Below are 14,644 nucleotides of genomic sequence, written 5' to 3'. Positions count from 1 at the left end.
CAAATTTCACTCAGTAATCTTGGGTAAATTAGCTCGGAAGAGAGTGACCTACTACGAGGAAGCATGGCACATTACAGTAGCTAAATAATTGAACATTGCATTCTACACAGATTGGACCTGTGTCCAATGCACTTATCTAAAGTAAGCTAAGTGAGACAATAGCAGCTCCCAGCTCTCCAATATTGGTATGTGAGAAGATTTCACAAAGTGCAGGCTTGTGAATATGTCCCTTTTCCCATTCCACACTGAATCAGTTCTTTCCACTGTGAATCCCCCTTGGGTAAAATAAACCACTGCTCTTGTAGCTCAAGGAAGCACTGTACAGAACCCCTGCAGATCTGTTTATTGTAACATTTATATTATGAAAACTTTGCTTGCATGGCAACGGGATTAGGCCTGGCCAGGTTCTCCACCAGAGCTTAGAGGGTAACCTGAACAGCCTCTGTTACATGTTGCTTCAGTTCTTGCAGGCTTTGTAGAGGAGAAGATAAACTCAGGACACTCCACTCCTCCCCAGTCAGGGTGCTGGAATGGTGGTACGACAACAGCTCTACTTTGGCCTTCCCCAACAGCCCTGCAAAACAGAACAACACTCAGTCTACATATCCTAGGAAACTGGCACAGTAAGTTCTGGCCTCAGACTTCATGAGTGTGCTAGATCAGCAGCTCCACCCTGCCCACAATTACCTCAAATGAAAGTGAGAAAGAAGATCCAACACCAGGTATGGAGAGCAGCCAGTGATATGCTGTAAAGCTGTGTGCCTTATAAGGGTGGTTGGCAACCTTCAGTCTCGAAAGACTACGGTATAAGCCTACAGCACCCAGTATTCCCAGGCGGTCTCCCATCCAAGTACTAACTAGGCCTGACCCTGCTTAGCTTCCAAGATCAGACAAGATTGGGCATGTGCAGGGTAACAGTTGCTGTCACAATTACAGATGGAGGTTCCAGACAGTGGTCTACCCAGATTCAACAACTGTGTATTATTATTATTAACAGTATTTAATAATGAGTAGCCCAAACCTATGTCCCTGAACAGAGAAAATCCCCCCCCAACTACCTACCACAGCTGTTCCCCAGGTGCAAAACATCTACCCCTTCAACTTTGGGGGGGAAACCACATTGTTAATCAGATTCTGACTTGGTCTTCAGCCACCTTCTCATGTAGTAATCCTCAGAAACTTTCCACCTCCTACTTTTCCCATCCTGGGACCCTTTTCTTTTCTCCAATCCCCCCCCCCCAAAAAAATAAACCTTCTGTTTCTCATGTGTACTCAGGAAAGGCTAATAACCAAGACACATTCCTCCATGTCTGCACAACTCTCTCAAAAGCAGAACCCTCTTTTCATTGCCCAGGATACAAACCTGGTGAAGTATGGGCTACAAGCAGACAGCCACACACCCTACAACTGTGTAGGGTGTGCACTGCACAAAGGTATCACATCTAAGGGTGCACATGTGGAGGAGAAGGAATGCTGGCAGAATGTCATTTCCTACAGGGAGGAAAGGACACCTTTTCCTAATGCACACAAAGGCACAGTATGGGCTAGCTGCAGCCCTGACTACAAGCAACATTGCTGTAATGCTATCAACAGTGCTGGAACAGCACTCTCCCAGGGCAGAGTTGCTGGCTGTCAATCCACCACCACCACGTGAGGGTAGTGAGAGCTCAATCTCAGATGCACAGTCCTGCAGAAAATGCACTTGCCAAAAAGAAACACCACAGACAATTAGGAGAGGGTAGAGGGGATGCTTCTTCTTACCAATGACAGTTGTTAACAGACTAGCATTGGAGGCCTTGGATTTGTAGAACAGCAGGTTGCCAGTGAGGGGGATGCGCTGCTTGAAGACGGCTCCATTGAGTTCATGCAGGACAGGAATGATGCCTTGCACTGAGCCAACTAACATGGTGGGGGTGCCTTGTGCAGCAAGTTGCAGCAGTCCCTCTTCACCAGCTGGTGCCCTGTCACTGTGGGTGGTGGTGATCTGTAGGGAAAATAGCAAAGGTGGTGCATTCCACTGGGGAAGAGATCTGCTTCCAGGTTTCCCCTTCCAGACCCAGTCTGGCAACACATGGCAGGGCACTGAGCTCTCATTGGCCTTGGAGATCAGAGAGAGACAGGGGGAGAGAGAGACACACACACAGAGAGGAACAGCAGGCTCCAAGGTCCTTCCTCTGTGAGGACAAAGGTGGGAACTGCATGACAGACAGAAATTCAACAGGCACAGAAAGCTGCACCTGTTGAATTTCTGCTCAATGCACAGCTGTAACGATACAAATCTTTGACAGCAAAAAAAGGTGAGCAGGCCAGCAAAACATCTCAAAAGGACATCACAGTGGGCAATGATACAGCTGGGTTAATGCTCCCAAATGAACTGTTCTTTGGACCTGGTGTGTATCATGTACCTTCAGCCCAGCCTCCTGAGCCAGGAGCAAACTGTTCACAAGGTTCACATTCTTCTGTGCACTCTCTTTAAGGAGCCCTGTTGCCACCGCAGGAGTCAGGTAACTGCCAGCCTTCTGCAAGGTCGAGCCTGAGAGCATTACAAGTAAGTTTATGTCACAAAACTGCCCCAGAGTGTCCCTCACTCACAACTCAAAAACTGAGTGGCCCCCATGAACAGAGTGGATACTGACCCCAAACTGAATGACAACCAACAGCTCCAGGCAGGATCACCTGCTTCTAGTTGCTTCTGGGCAGGGATCATGAAACCAAATGATGCCTTTGAGGGATATACTTACTCCTCAGGGGAAACATGTACTGTATGAGGCAGTAGTTCACTAAGGCTGCTGCCTTCTCTTCCCCCCCCTCCCCATGGCCCTGCTCCTGAACCTTTTAACATCAGCCTGATTTAGCAGGAGAGTTAATTAAGTTACTAGCCAGGTAGAACTAGCTAGATAGAAGCCTTAGCATTTGCACTAACGGATGGCCAGACCTCTCCTGTTCTTGAAGATAGCCTTGTACCTTCAGAGCAATCTCCTTTCTGCTCCATGTTAGTGCCAGTTAGTTTCAGATCAGAATTTTTTTAGCTCCAACTGCAGAGAGGTATGTCATGCAAGCATGCCCTTTTTAGAAGGAAAAGGGGATTAAAATGTAACACACACACACACACACACACACCCCTGTCAGTGCCAATGGCTAATCCCCTGTCCAAAGGCCTTGCAGTCAGTTAAGGGAGGATTAATTCACTACCAACTACATAGAGGGGGAAAAGATGAGCTTTTATGATAGTCTAGGATAGTTTTGTTTTTTAAAGAAGGAGGTTACAGGAAGGGGGAATGCTTCTCTAGGCAGAGGGAATAGCACCAATAAAAGGGACAAAGGCCAGAGTGCTGAAGGAAACAAAAGGGGGCCAGTTACAGATAAGCTGGGGCACATCTGATAAGAGTGAGAAGGAAAATAAGTAGGGCTCTGTGTAGTCTGTGGATCTGCACAAGTGCAGGACAAGAGACTAAATGCGGAATTTGTGAGATCTTGGAACAGAATGCAGACAGGTGCAAAATTCAGCTTTCCTTTGCATAGGATATGGGATTTTATATCTCTACTTATTTTTAAGAGCACAGAGTACACACAGCCTTGCAATGAGGGAAGATGAGAGAGCAGAGGCAGAGGAGTGAAGAGCCTTCAGTGTAACTGGATCTCTCATCTCACCATGGGTGACCATCTGCACGGCTCCATTCACTCGCTGGGTCAGTGCATGCAGCACAGTGCCCAGGGCTCTAGCTAATGCAATCCATGGCTTGGTATGAGGTGCATAAGCACTGCTGAGAGCTTGCCCATTTACCTGAGGGAAGGAAAAACAGGAGCATAAGACTGTTTGCAGGAGCTCTAGCCCCATACAAAATGAAATCCTTTGCTCCAATCAGTCCACAGTGACCGAGTCCTAAGTTTTGCTGACAGCGCACTTCTTCAAGATGGGATTTCTCCCTGCCAAGCTGCAACCTTCTTCCTTTCTTCTCACCACCCTTATCAGCTGCTTTCGAGCAGAAGGTTAAGTTTTACAGCTGCTTTTCCTCCTTTCCACTTTGAACTCTGGTCCACCATTCCTGACTTTCTACTGGCAAGTGCCAGTGTCACAGACCTTTCCCAAATAATGACACTGGCTGTTAAACTGTACAAAAGTGGGACTGGATAGATCAAACCATGACACCTTGCACAGCTCCTTTGCAAACCAATTGAAAGCCCAATCCTATACTGCAGTTGAGCCAGCACAGGCCTCTTGCGCTAGCTCCCAAATGTCGTGAATGTGCTGTAAGTCACATGCGCGCCAACTAGGGAGTCAGCTAGGCCAGCATGGAGGCCCACACTGGTTCACCTTTACTGGATGCTGCCCCTACGCTGGCCAGATGCAGTAGGTTTGTGCTGAGTGGCACAGGGGGTGGGAGATGGTGGTGGGAGAGTGTTCTGGAGGTGGGGAGGGGGCATTTCGGGGGGGGAAGAGCAGAACAAGGGGAGGACTGGACCTGGGAAGGAGGTGGGATCCGTAGCAGCAGCACATGCCATATCCTAACCCCAGTCCCTGGCTCACCTTACACAGACTGCTCGGATTTGTACCAGCTAAATAGCTGGCACAGGTCCAAGTAGTCCCCGTAGGGCTGGCTGGGGCTTGACATGGGGTAAGGGGGAAAATATCTCAGCCAATAAGATCTCAGACATTTTGCAAGTTAAAATAAATTGCACTAAGTTAGAACTGCTATGTGGCTCAAACTTAAATTCCTGCAGTCATTGCAAGAGATGCTTAGCTCAGATTTAGCTACAGAAATCAACTGCAGAAAATCTTTAGTTTATCAAAGCACTTGTACATTAAAAATATAGAACTCTCCTTCATTTGTTAACAAGAGATCAACAGAAGCAACTTAAGGACTCACAATGCCAACCAGTGCCTTATTTTGGGCGAGGTCCACCATTTGCAAAGCGATTTCCCTGCCGCAGCGACTCTGAGCCTCTTTGGTGCTGGCACCCAGGTGGGGGCAGCTAATAACATTGGGATGGTTTACCAGCGCCTTGTCCTTGGGTGGCTCCTGGAGGGGAAAGAAACAGCCAAACAAGTCACCAATACCTATCCATGCCTTACCAGATCGTAAGTGCAGCATTTCATTGGCTAGGTCACCATCACCCCAGCCCAGCTGAAGCCAGACTGGGGGGAAAAAACTGCTGTGCCAAAGGCTGCAATTTGCAGCACTCAGACTAGCTTCAGCTGTAGTATCTGGGAAGCCAAAGAGGGAAGAACAGAACCTGAATCCTAGATCAGGAAACAGCCATCAGCACAATCTCTTTTCCTTTCTCTGTACAGCACAAGAAATGTGGGGCTTAGGCAGACATTTTGCAATAAGCAGTGGCCAGAGTAAACCAGGTATCTTGACTTTCCCACTCTAAGTGCTTCAGTCACCTGGAACTGTTCCTCCATAAGCACCTTGCTGCTCTGCTTGTGGCACACAGAAGTTTGAATCATGAAAGTTGATCTATGCAAAGGAGAACTGGACAAGGGAATCTCTTCTCATCTTTAAGTTCAGACAGCCAAGCTGGGCTCTTGAGGTCTTAGACCTCAGAAAGAACAACCTTCCAGCATCCTTGAAGAGCTTCAAGGGAAAAACTCTCAAGCATCACAAAGCCTCACCTCTGTGAACACATCTAGGGCTGCTCCTCCACATTGGCCAGACTGGAGGGCCCGCAGAAGAGCTCCCTCGTCCACAATGCCCCCTCGGGCACAGTTAATCACCTGAACCCCACGCCGGCACTGAGCAAAAGTGGCGTCATTCAGTAGTCCTAGAAAACACAATGGCAGTAAAAGTGGGGAACCTACAGCCTTTCTCCCCAAATTCATTCCAGTCATAGCACATATCTCTCAGGGAGCTCCACCACCCTAATCCAGAGTGGGTTTTGGTTGCAGCCATACTTTCTGCAGTCCCAGGTGGTGCCCCCTACCTGTGGTGCCCCCTACCTGTGGTGGATGGCAGGAGCGGGGTGTGAACTGTGATGAAATCACACAGTGGCCAGATCTGTTCCAAGGGCAACTGTTGAACATCAAAGGCAGCAGATTCCTCAGGAGTGATGATAGGGTCATAGCCTATGGTCTAACAAGAGAGGGGGGCAATTCTTTCATTCTTCATCTCTCCCTCCCTCCCCCCCCCCCCTGAAACAAACACATACACACACCAACAACCCTTTTGAGAAGATGACATCCAGGACAACAGAGAGAGAAAATCAGACTTGTCTCTTCCAGCAAGATGGAGAATCATGTGAAAAGTGCTCTAACCTTCATGCCGAATGACTGCATCCGAGTGGCCACTTCTCGTCCAATCCTGCCCAGTCCTAGGATGCCCAGAGTCTTCCCCTGAAGTTCCATTCCCATGAACTAGAGCAGAAGTTAAACAGAGATGCAGGTGAACTTCTTACTCACTGGGTGTCCCTTTCCCCCTCCCAGCAGCAACAGCCCGCAAAGGAGATGGCACTAGCCTTTTACCTTCTTGCGATCCCATTTCCCTTCTTTCATTGAAGCTGCAGCCTGTGGGATTTGCCTGAAATGACAATCTCCATTTTAGCAGGATCCAACAAGCATCCATGTCTATAACAGATGCATTATGTGCACAATTCTCTCTCTCTCCATGGCATGTGGCTCTGAAGTTCAAGAATTTTAAAATACATATATATTCCTTGTTCTACCATATGATATTTTTAGGTTGTAAGAAGTTATGCTTGAAATGTTGTGTATGGATTGAGTTATATGTCAAGGGAGGACAAAAGGCATTGCTAAAGAGGTACAGGGGTACAGACCGCACCGGGTCTGTAAGGAAAAGTGGCATTGCTAAAGAGGTACAGGGGTACAGACCACACCGGGTGACACACTCAGAGGGGGGAATGACACTACTATGGGCCAAAACTGTGAAATCTTGGTATTTTTTAATAATACCATCATGTTATATCATTCAATGTGTACTTTAATGCAGAATGCAATGAAACAAACCCAGTGGAAATATCTGTATTCTATCAAATGTTATGGCCAAAAAAACTAGAAAAGGAAAACATAACTGCCTTATGTAACAAAAAGTGGATTTTTAAAAATCAAAACTGACCAAGGAGACTGAGGATGTAATCCTAACTGCTCCCTGGGATGACGCAAGTCATTTGCACTGGCCAGGAGGGTTGCAAATGTGCCACAAAGCATGTTTGCACCTCCATGGAAGTAAGCCATGCCTGTGCCTCCATGGAGGTGCGCCAGTCCGCAGAAGCCTAATCCAGCCTCAGTGGTGGCAGGAGACGGTAGGTCTGCGCCAACCAAGCTCAGAGTAGGGGGCGGAGGGTGGGGAGGAGGTGTTTTGGGACAGGGGGAGGGTGGACAGTGGGCAGGACCGTAGGCAGACGCACAGGAAGTGGGAGGCGGGACCATGACCCAGCAGTTATACCAGATCCTCGCTCCCATTCCTGGGCAGGCCAGAGCAGCTCCTGGCTGCATGTTCTGCTCAGATCTGTGCTGCCTCGTCAGGTGGCGCAGATCCGAGTAGATTCATTGGGGCCACTGCAGTTCTCTCCAGGTTACGGGGGAAAGTTTCGCCTTGCCCCTGGCTGAGCCACAGTCGGCCCCAAACTTGCACTGGTTACAGTGTAGGCCCGATGGCCTGCCTGTTCCAGCGCAAGTTAGGATTGCACTGTGAGTGTTCTGAGAGCCAATGAGATGTTATGACACTACAAGTGGAATAGGGGAATGATTTTCAGCGGAAACAACAGGTGGAAGGAAGGTTTGAGCATCCTTGACACCCTGTGGCCTCTCTGTTCAAGTCAGTCCCTCATAAAGTTGCTTTTTCCTACAAGAAACAGTTGCCCTGGTTTTCTCAGATGTGCTTGCATCCCATGCATCATTTCATCCCCACATGCAAGATATTCCCAAACTCTTTACATGAGAGGCAATTGCAGATCAGTGCAATGCAGTGCTCTATTCTCCCAAGAAGACACGTTGCTTACCTGGCCAAACTCATGATCATACCACATGTCAGCTCTGCTGCACTGAGGCTGTTGCCAGTGGGTGTGCTGAGGGGCAGAGGGAAAGGAGGGAGGGAGGGAGGGAGGGAGAGAGAGAAATGGACTTTAAATATGGAAGAAGCAGTGGTTGATTGTTTAAAGAAAGATTCTGGGCTCCAAGGCTGCCATGCCAGAAACCATGCCCTCTGACCTGGAAGACATGCTCCAAGGTCAATATATGGTACTAGAAACAAATTCTGCAATCAAGCCTATTGAAGGAGAAGGAATAAATGCTCCGGGGGTGGAGGTTTCAGAGTTGTGTGACTTGAGACTCAAACACACTGGAGGATCAACTGCATCCAAGAGTGATCTGCTTATGGCAGATCCTTACTGAGGCTCCAAAGTCTTTGCTTTGGCACCTTCATTCTTAAGCTGTTGGGCCGCTGCTCTCTCCCTTCAGTGCATGGCACATTCAATAGTACTCTGTTGGCAGCATCCTATGAACACCTGCACTGTTCCCCCAGCACTCCCCTAATCAAGGCCACCACCTGCCTGTCACCTTACTTCATGACCAGAATCCCTTTCCTTGTAGCAGCTTCCACATCAACATTGTCAACGCCAGTGCCAGCCCGTCCGATGACCTGCAGCTTCTCAGCAGCATTGATGATGTCTGCAGTCACTTTAGTTGCTGAGCGTACAATCAGCCCATCACAGTTCTAAAGAAATCAGAATAAAAGTAAGTGCTACCAAGTGCTACCCCAGAGACCTTGAAAAGCAAACAGACCATGTTACAATTCCTAGGTTGTTTGCTCTACTGCCAGAAGTTTCTCCTACAGTTCCCAGGAAATATTAGAAACATGGCTTAAAGAATTGAAATTCTCTGGCATGTAGTCCTACTGTTGCATCAACAAAAGCAAAATTCTGTATACTGTACAAATCATGCAAATCCAGCAAAAGTATACAGAATTATACAATGTTGCCTATTATGTAATTATTCAAATAAAGCTGCTTTACATAATTTATTCCGGGTTTGCTATCAAGGGCAAGGAGTCATACAAGGCATTAAAGCTCTGCCCTTAGGCACCAAAAATCTCTCAACTGGCCAGCCACACCTTGCCAACACACCAGCAGGTGTTGCTCTTCAAAACTGATGCTTGCAACCATAAGGACTAGAATCTTACTTTAAAAAGAAGCCAAGATTCTATGAAAGCTGAATGCTGTACTCATTTCCATATGTCGTGATCCCACTGAATCATGACATTCCTAAAGTCATGATTATATGCACCGATTTAAAACCGATATAAGCTGCCCTTGTTATATGCCCAAAGAATTTCAACAGAACAATTTAAAACCATACAAATAATTTTAAAAGCAACAATATAACAAAAAAGCACAGTAAACACAACTTCCAACACAGAGAGCCCACACGCTGGCCACGCTGAAGGCCACTGCCTGCTTCAAAATTGAAGTGTCTTCACCAAAACGGATGGAGGTTTCATCCCCAGCCATACCTCAGTAAGCAGTGGGATGTGAAGGACAGCATCTGATGCCCACTGCATTTTGTATCTGCGGAAGTTTCTGGACAGTCTTCAAGGGCAGTTCCATATAGAGTGTGATACAACTGTGTAAACAAGGCATGACTGAGGGTCCAATCCTATCCAATTTCCCAGTGCTGATGCAACCATGCCAGTGAGGCATGTGCTGCATCCTGTGGTGGGGAAGCTGTCACAGAGGCCTCCTTAAGGTAAGGAAACATTTGTTCCCTTATCTCAGGGCTGCATTGTGGCTGCAATGGTGCTGGAAACTTGGATAGGATTGGGCCCTAAGGCTGCAATCCTACCCACACTTTCCTGGGAATAAGCTCCATTGCGTATAATGGGACTTCCTTTGGAGTAGGCATGTATAGGATTGGGCTCTAAGGCATGAATCACTGCAGCCAGATCTGCTTTCTTCAGGAAGGGCCCCCAGTCAAAGCTCGGTGAAAGCTCTCCAGGCCACAGTCATCACCTAATCTGACAAATCAGCATGCTGCCATCATCTAGTCCCAAACTCAGTCAAGCTGAAGAGGAGAAGCCCAGGACACAATCAAAATACAGCCACTGAGGAATTCAACCTGCAAATTCCAGGTGTCTTTAAATTATTATAATGAACTCTGCATGGCACTGCCTTTGAAAACTCTCTGGATACTTGAACAGTTGGAAACATGGCATTGCGCACCACTGACAGGAATTGGTCACCAAGAGCATATTGCACCAGTGATTCATGGTGTCCTATCATCTTCTAGCTCAGCTCAAACAGCTGGGTTTTTACCTAAAGAAGTCTTCACATCCTGGACTAAAGGAACTGGCTCTTCCCCATGTGAACTTTAAGACCAATCCAGCCCATCTATGAAACACTTTCAGATATCACAGGCACTTGTCACCAATAGCCTGCCCTTGTGTTGAGTGTGGAGTGACAAGTCTCCTTGGAGACTTCCAACATTCCAAAGTTTGACTTTCAAATGTTTCCATTTGGGTGGATTTTGTTGGTTTTACCCAACAGCCTTACAATGGGTTCAGTTCAGCTACTCATTTAACAGTGAGCCAGTGCAGCCCTCTCTGTGCTGACTCCAAACATGTCACAAACATGCTATAAGGTACATCTGCTATGACTTGTGAGCTGGCAGCAAAGGTGTATGCTGACCTGCGGAAAGCACAGGTAGGTTTGCACTAGGCTGCGCGGGGTGGGTGGGAGAGGGTGACGAGAGGGTTTTTTGCTGGCAAGGTTTCTAGGGAGGGGGAGGTTAGAATGGGGGGTGATCAGGCCTGGGATGGGGTGGGATCAGTGGCAACAGTGCATGGTGCATTTGAGCCCCCATTCCTGGCCCAGGCAGCCCTACACAGGCTCCCTGGAGTTGCACTAGCCATATAGCTGGTGCAGATCCAAGAAGCCCCATAGCCTATGGATCATAAGGGTTGGCTAGGGCTTTATTGCCTATGGGGTTTTATGGGCCTATGGCCCATAGGGATGGCTGGGGCTTTTTGGGGGGTAAGGAGAAATATATCACCTAACCCTGAGGTGACCTCCAGCCACCTCCTAAGCTGCACAGGATGCAGTGCAGGCCATGCAGCCTGTTTTTGCCAGCACAGGTTAGGATATGGCTGCCCATTAAGATATTTACAAAGATAACACTGTCTCTTCCTTCTCAAAAGACAAAGCAGGAGCGGGGGCTGAGGAAGAGATTTTAGTCTACTTGGCCTAAGGGGCAAAGAGGAGCTGACTTGTCAGGAGTGAAGCTTCAACAACATTCACCCTTGAAGTCAATTATCTACTTTTAGTTTAACCAGTTGAGCAGTGCACTATAAAAATTGGACAGGTGGAGGCAAGTTTCTTTCCTGCTCCACAGGCACCATAGTGAAGACAAGCAACTGATCTGGTCCTTTCTCCAAGCAAGAAGAGTTAGAAAACAAGGAGAGGCAACTCCAAACATTCTGCTATTCAGACTCCACTGAAATGCATGCGATTTGCACAAATGCTGCACAATGAAGCTTGTACAGTTTGATTGTAGTTTTCTGGTAGATTTTTATCAACCTTACAGAAATAATTTCCATGAAAAGTGGGACTTGGTGGAAAAACTGAAACTTTATTTCCAAACAGACAAGGGCCCCCATTCAGTCAATGGTTTCCTGCAAAAGGATAAACTGGTGCCAAGGTTGCCACAGATAGTATGTGCTTTTAATATTTGTATGACAGACAAATATTCAACAGGAATGGCTTTCTCATCTGTTGACCAGCAGCTGTTAGAATGCACTCTAGGAGTGTGGGATCTCACTGCCCCTTCAGACTTGAATTTGGGACACCCAGGAACGTGCACTTGATGCTTGCGGAATATAAGCTTCATTTACACACACACACACACACACACACACACACACACCTGCTGCTTTCTGAAAATCTGGATGCCCATTTCCAGCTGCTACTCACTGATTCAAGTGTGTAAACAGGAAGTGGAACAGCCAAACAGACCATTTCATAGGTGGTTTTGCTTGCTCTGTTGCCGCCAGGAGCAGGCTGTTGTTGACCTTTACCGCACAAGACACACTTCATATTTTGTGCTGCATGATGTATAGACCAAAATGGATAAGCTTCACCTGGTACTGCAAACATAGTTCCAGGTACAGTGACTGCTAGCAGGGACACACGCGGGAGTGACCTTCCCTCACATCCATTGCAGCCATAAGGCCCAAGGTTTCACCTCACCTGCAGCGTGGTTTCGTTTGTGTTGAAATGCTGCCTTCTGCTACCAAGTACACATCACATTCCACATTCATTGCAGAACCCCCTTTTTCAGACTCTCTTAGTAATCAGAATATTTCGGGGTTTGTGCATACAAGGGCCGACCCATCCATGAGGCCAACTGAGGCAGTGGGAGAGGCCCCTATCCCTGTCCACCTACTTGCCTCCAATGCTCTTCCTTCTCCTTCCGCTCTCCTTTTTCCTCTCTGAAAAAGGAAGGGTACAGAGAGGAAATGTGGAGAGGACGAGAGTGCAGGGAGTGGGAGATGCAGAGGCTGGCACATCATTGGATAGCATTTGGCCTGCTGCCTCAGGCACCAGGAAGTCTCGGGCCATATAATAGTAACTTTTTGTTGTCCAAGAAGAACCTTAAACATTGGGAGCACCTTGTTTTAAGGAGAGGTATACACACTTCCCATTTTCAGATTTTCCTAGCAATCAGGACATCCTGCACTAGAACTACAACAAATATATTATGGTCATTGGGAAGTCTTCTTTACAATTTCAATGCTCCTCCCCCACTCCATCCATCAGCAAGTCCCAAGCATCTCCACCATGCTATGTCTGCGCTTGAGAGAAATAAACCTTCTCTCAGCCACACTCTAGCATTAGAGCCCAGGCAGGACTGTGCAGAGGACACATGGAGGGAGGGGTTGGAAATGCACCAGAAGAGGGCACAGTTGCCCGTGGCTCCCACCAACTTCTACAGAACACAGCAAATGGACTAAGATTAGCTCATTACCGAGCATGCAAGATGCAAAACTTAAACACCTCAAGGAGGTGCAATCAATGGGGCAGGTTTAGCTGCTACCCCGATAGTGGTCTTGAACACACACCATTCCTTGCAGTTGCACGTAGGAGACAAAACCCCATAAACACCCATTTGGGGCTGTCCAGTGGAAGCTGCCACGCTGGGCGGTCTGGGTGCACACATGAATGCAAGGCTCCTCCCCCACCCTGCCAACCCAGTGACAGGCATTTGACCACTGTTAATAACGGGAAGCATATGCCTAGTGGCTTTGTCTAGCCATTCAATGACACCAGGATTCCAGGTAATGCCTTGCTTGCTAGCATCCCTCAGCAACTTGCTCGCCTCTCCTTTACCGATGATCACGTCCAGGGACGGTGCTTTTCACATGCTCAGAGGGCTTCTTTTTCATTACCATCGATCAACAGAGCAAGACACCCAAAAAGCACAACAAGCAAGTCCCAACCCGGTGGATTCCCTTGTGTCTAGGATGAGGACTGGGGCGTTATTCTTTTCTTCTCCGAAATCAAACATGCAGGTGAAGTCCGCCCCTCCAGGATGTGCTGTGCTCCCCTCCGTGTTTCCCTCCAGCCATATGCTCTACTCAAATCCCTCCCCCAGGGAAAACTCCTGTATGCCCTAATGGAAGACTTGAGCCCGGACCAGTGGCGTAGCTAGAGGGGGTGCAGTGGCGTAGCTTGGGGGTGCAAAGCACTAGGATTTGCAGTGGCGTCGCTAGAGGGGGTGCAAAGCACCAGGTTTTCCAATGACGTAGCTGGAAGGGGTGCAAGCAATAGGTGCAGCGGCGTAGCTGGAGGGGGTGCAGAGTACTAAGTTTCGCAGGGAGCAAAACTTGGTGCTTTGCACCCCCTCCAGCTACGCCACTGGCCCCGACACTGCGCGGTGGGCGATCAGCTCGTAGGAGGCGGAGGCTCAGACGGGCTGGGACGAGTGGTTGCCATTGGAGGCTCCTGGGCCCCTCCCGAGGCAGCTCCACGTTGGCCTTGGCCAAGTGCCCCTTCTCGCCCTCTGCGCGCCCGCCCGCCCGCCCGCCAGCTGCAGCCCCAGGGCAAGAGCCAGGCGCGGGGCTCACCTTGATCTCCGCCAGCAGCTGCTCCTTGCTGAGGCCGGGCTTCTCCACGACCGCGATGCCCGCCTCCTGCAGGATCTGCCTGCAGCAGGGGTCCAGGCTGTCGCTGATCAGCACTCTGCTCAGAGCGGCCGTGCACGCCATGCTCGCCCGGTGCTCCTGCTGCGGGCCAGCGAGAGGGACCGAGAGAGCGAGAGCTGCGCCCCAGCGCGCCATAAAGGGGCTGCCCTCCCTTGCCTCCCGCGTCCCATTGGAGCAGAGCGCCGAGATCCACCCACCACCCCCTTCTCCCCCCCCCCGCCCCGGGGTTTTCCCGGCGCTTGGATGAACGCCTCGGCTTCCAAGCTGGCCCCGCTGCGCCGCCAAACTGGAAAGGTGGGCCTGGGCGCAGGGCCACTCCCGCCCCGCCCCGCCCCGCCTGGCTCCTCTGGGTGCAGCCTGGCGGCTTCTCCACTTGCGGGCCACCAGAGGAAGGCACGGGCTGCAGGGCCCAATCCGATCCAGTTTCCCAGCGCTGGTGCAGCCGTGCCAATGAGGCATGCACTGCACCCTGCAGTGGGGGGGGGGCAGTCACA

The 14,644-nt window shown here is 49.2% G+C and overlaps 1 protein-coding gene and 1 pseudogene across 1 annotated transcript; both read right to left on the bottom strand.

The window, feature by feature from the left end:
* Positions 1-336: 336 nt before the first annotated feature.
* Positions 337-14,232, bottom strand: PHGDH (phosphoglycerate dehydrogenase). Its single transcript, XM_066625212.1, has 12 exons — positions 14,073-14,232; positions 8,521-8,672; positions 7,960-8,025; positions 6,464-6,518; positions 6,257-6,355; positions 5,942-6,074; positions 5,618-5,766; positions 4,869-5,021; positions 3,652-3,784; positions 2,406-2,533; positions 1,762-1,984; positions 337-574 (listed from the first exon to the last, which is right to left on the bottom strand). The coding sequence occupies exons 1-12, from the start codon at positions 14,211-14,213 to the stop codon at positions 420-422; spliced, it is 1,587 nt and encodes a 528-aa protein (XP_066481309.1). The 5' UTR covers positions 14,214-14,232; the 3' UTR covers positions 337-419.
* Positions 810-926, bottom strand: LOC136649778 (5S ribosomal RNA; annotated as a pseudogene).
* Positions 14,233-14,644: the final 412 nt, after the last annotated feature.

This window comes from Tiliqua scincoides, chromosome 4 (assembly GCF_035046505.1).
Source record: "Tiliqua scincoides isolate rTilSci1 chromosome 4, rTilSci1.hap2, whole genome shotgun sequence".
NCBI lineage: Eukaryota > Metazoa > Chordata > Lepidosauria > Squamata > Scincidae > Tiliqua > Tiliqua scincoides.
Note: the sequence above shows the minus strand (reverse complement) of the source record. Positions and strands in the feature narration are given on the sequence as shown.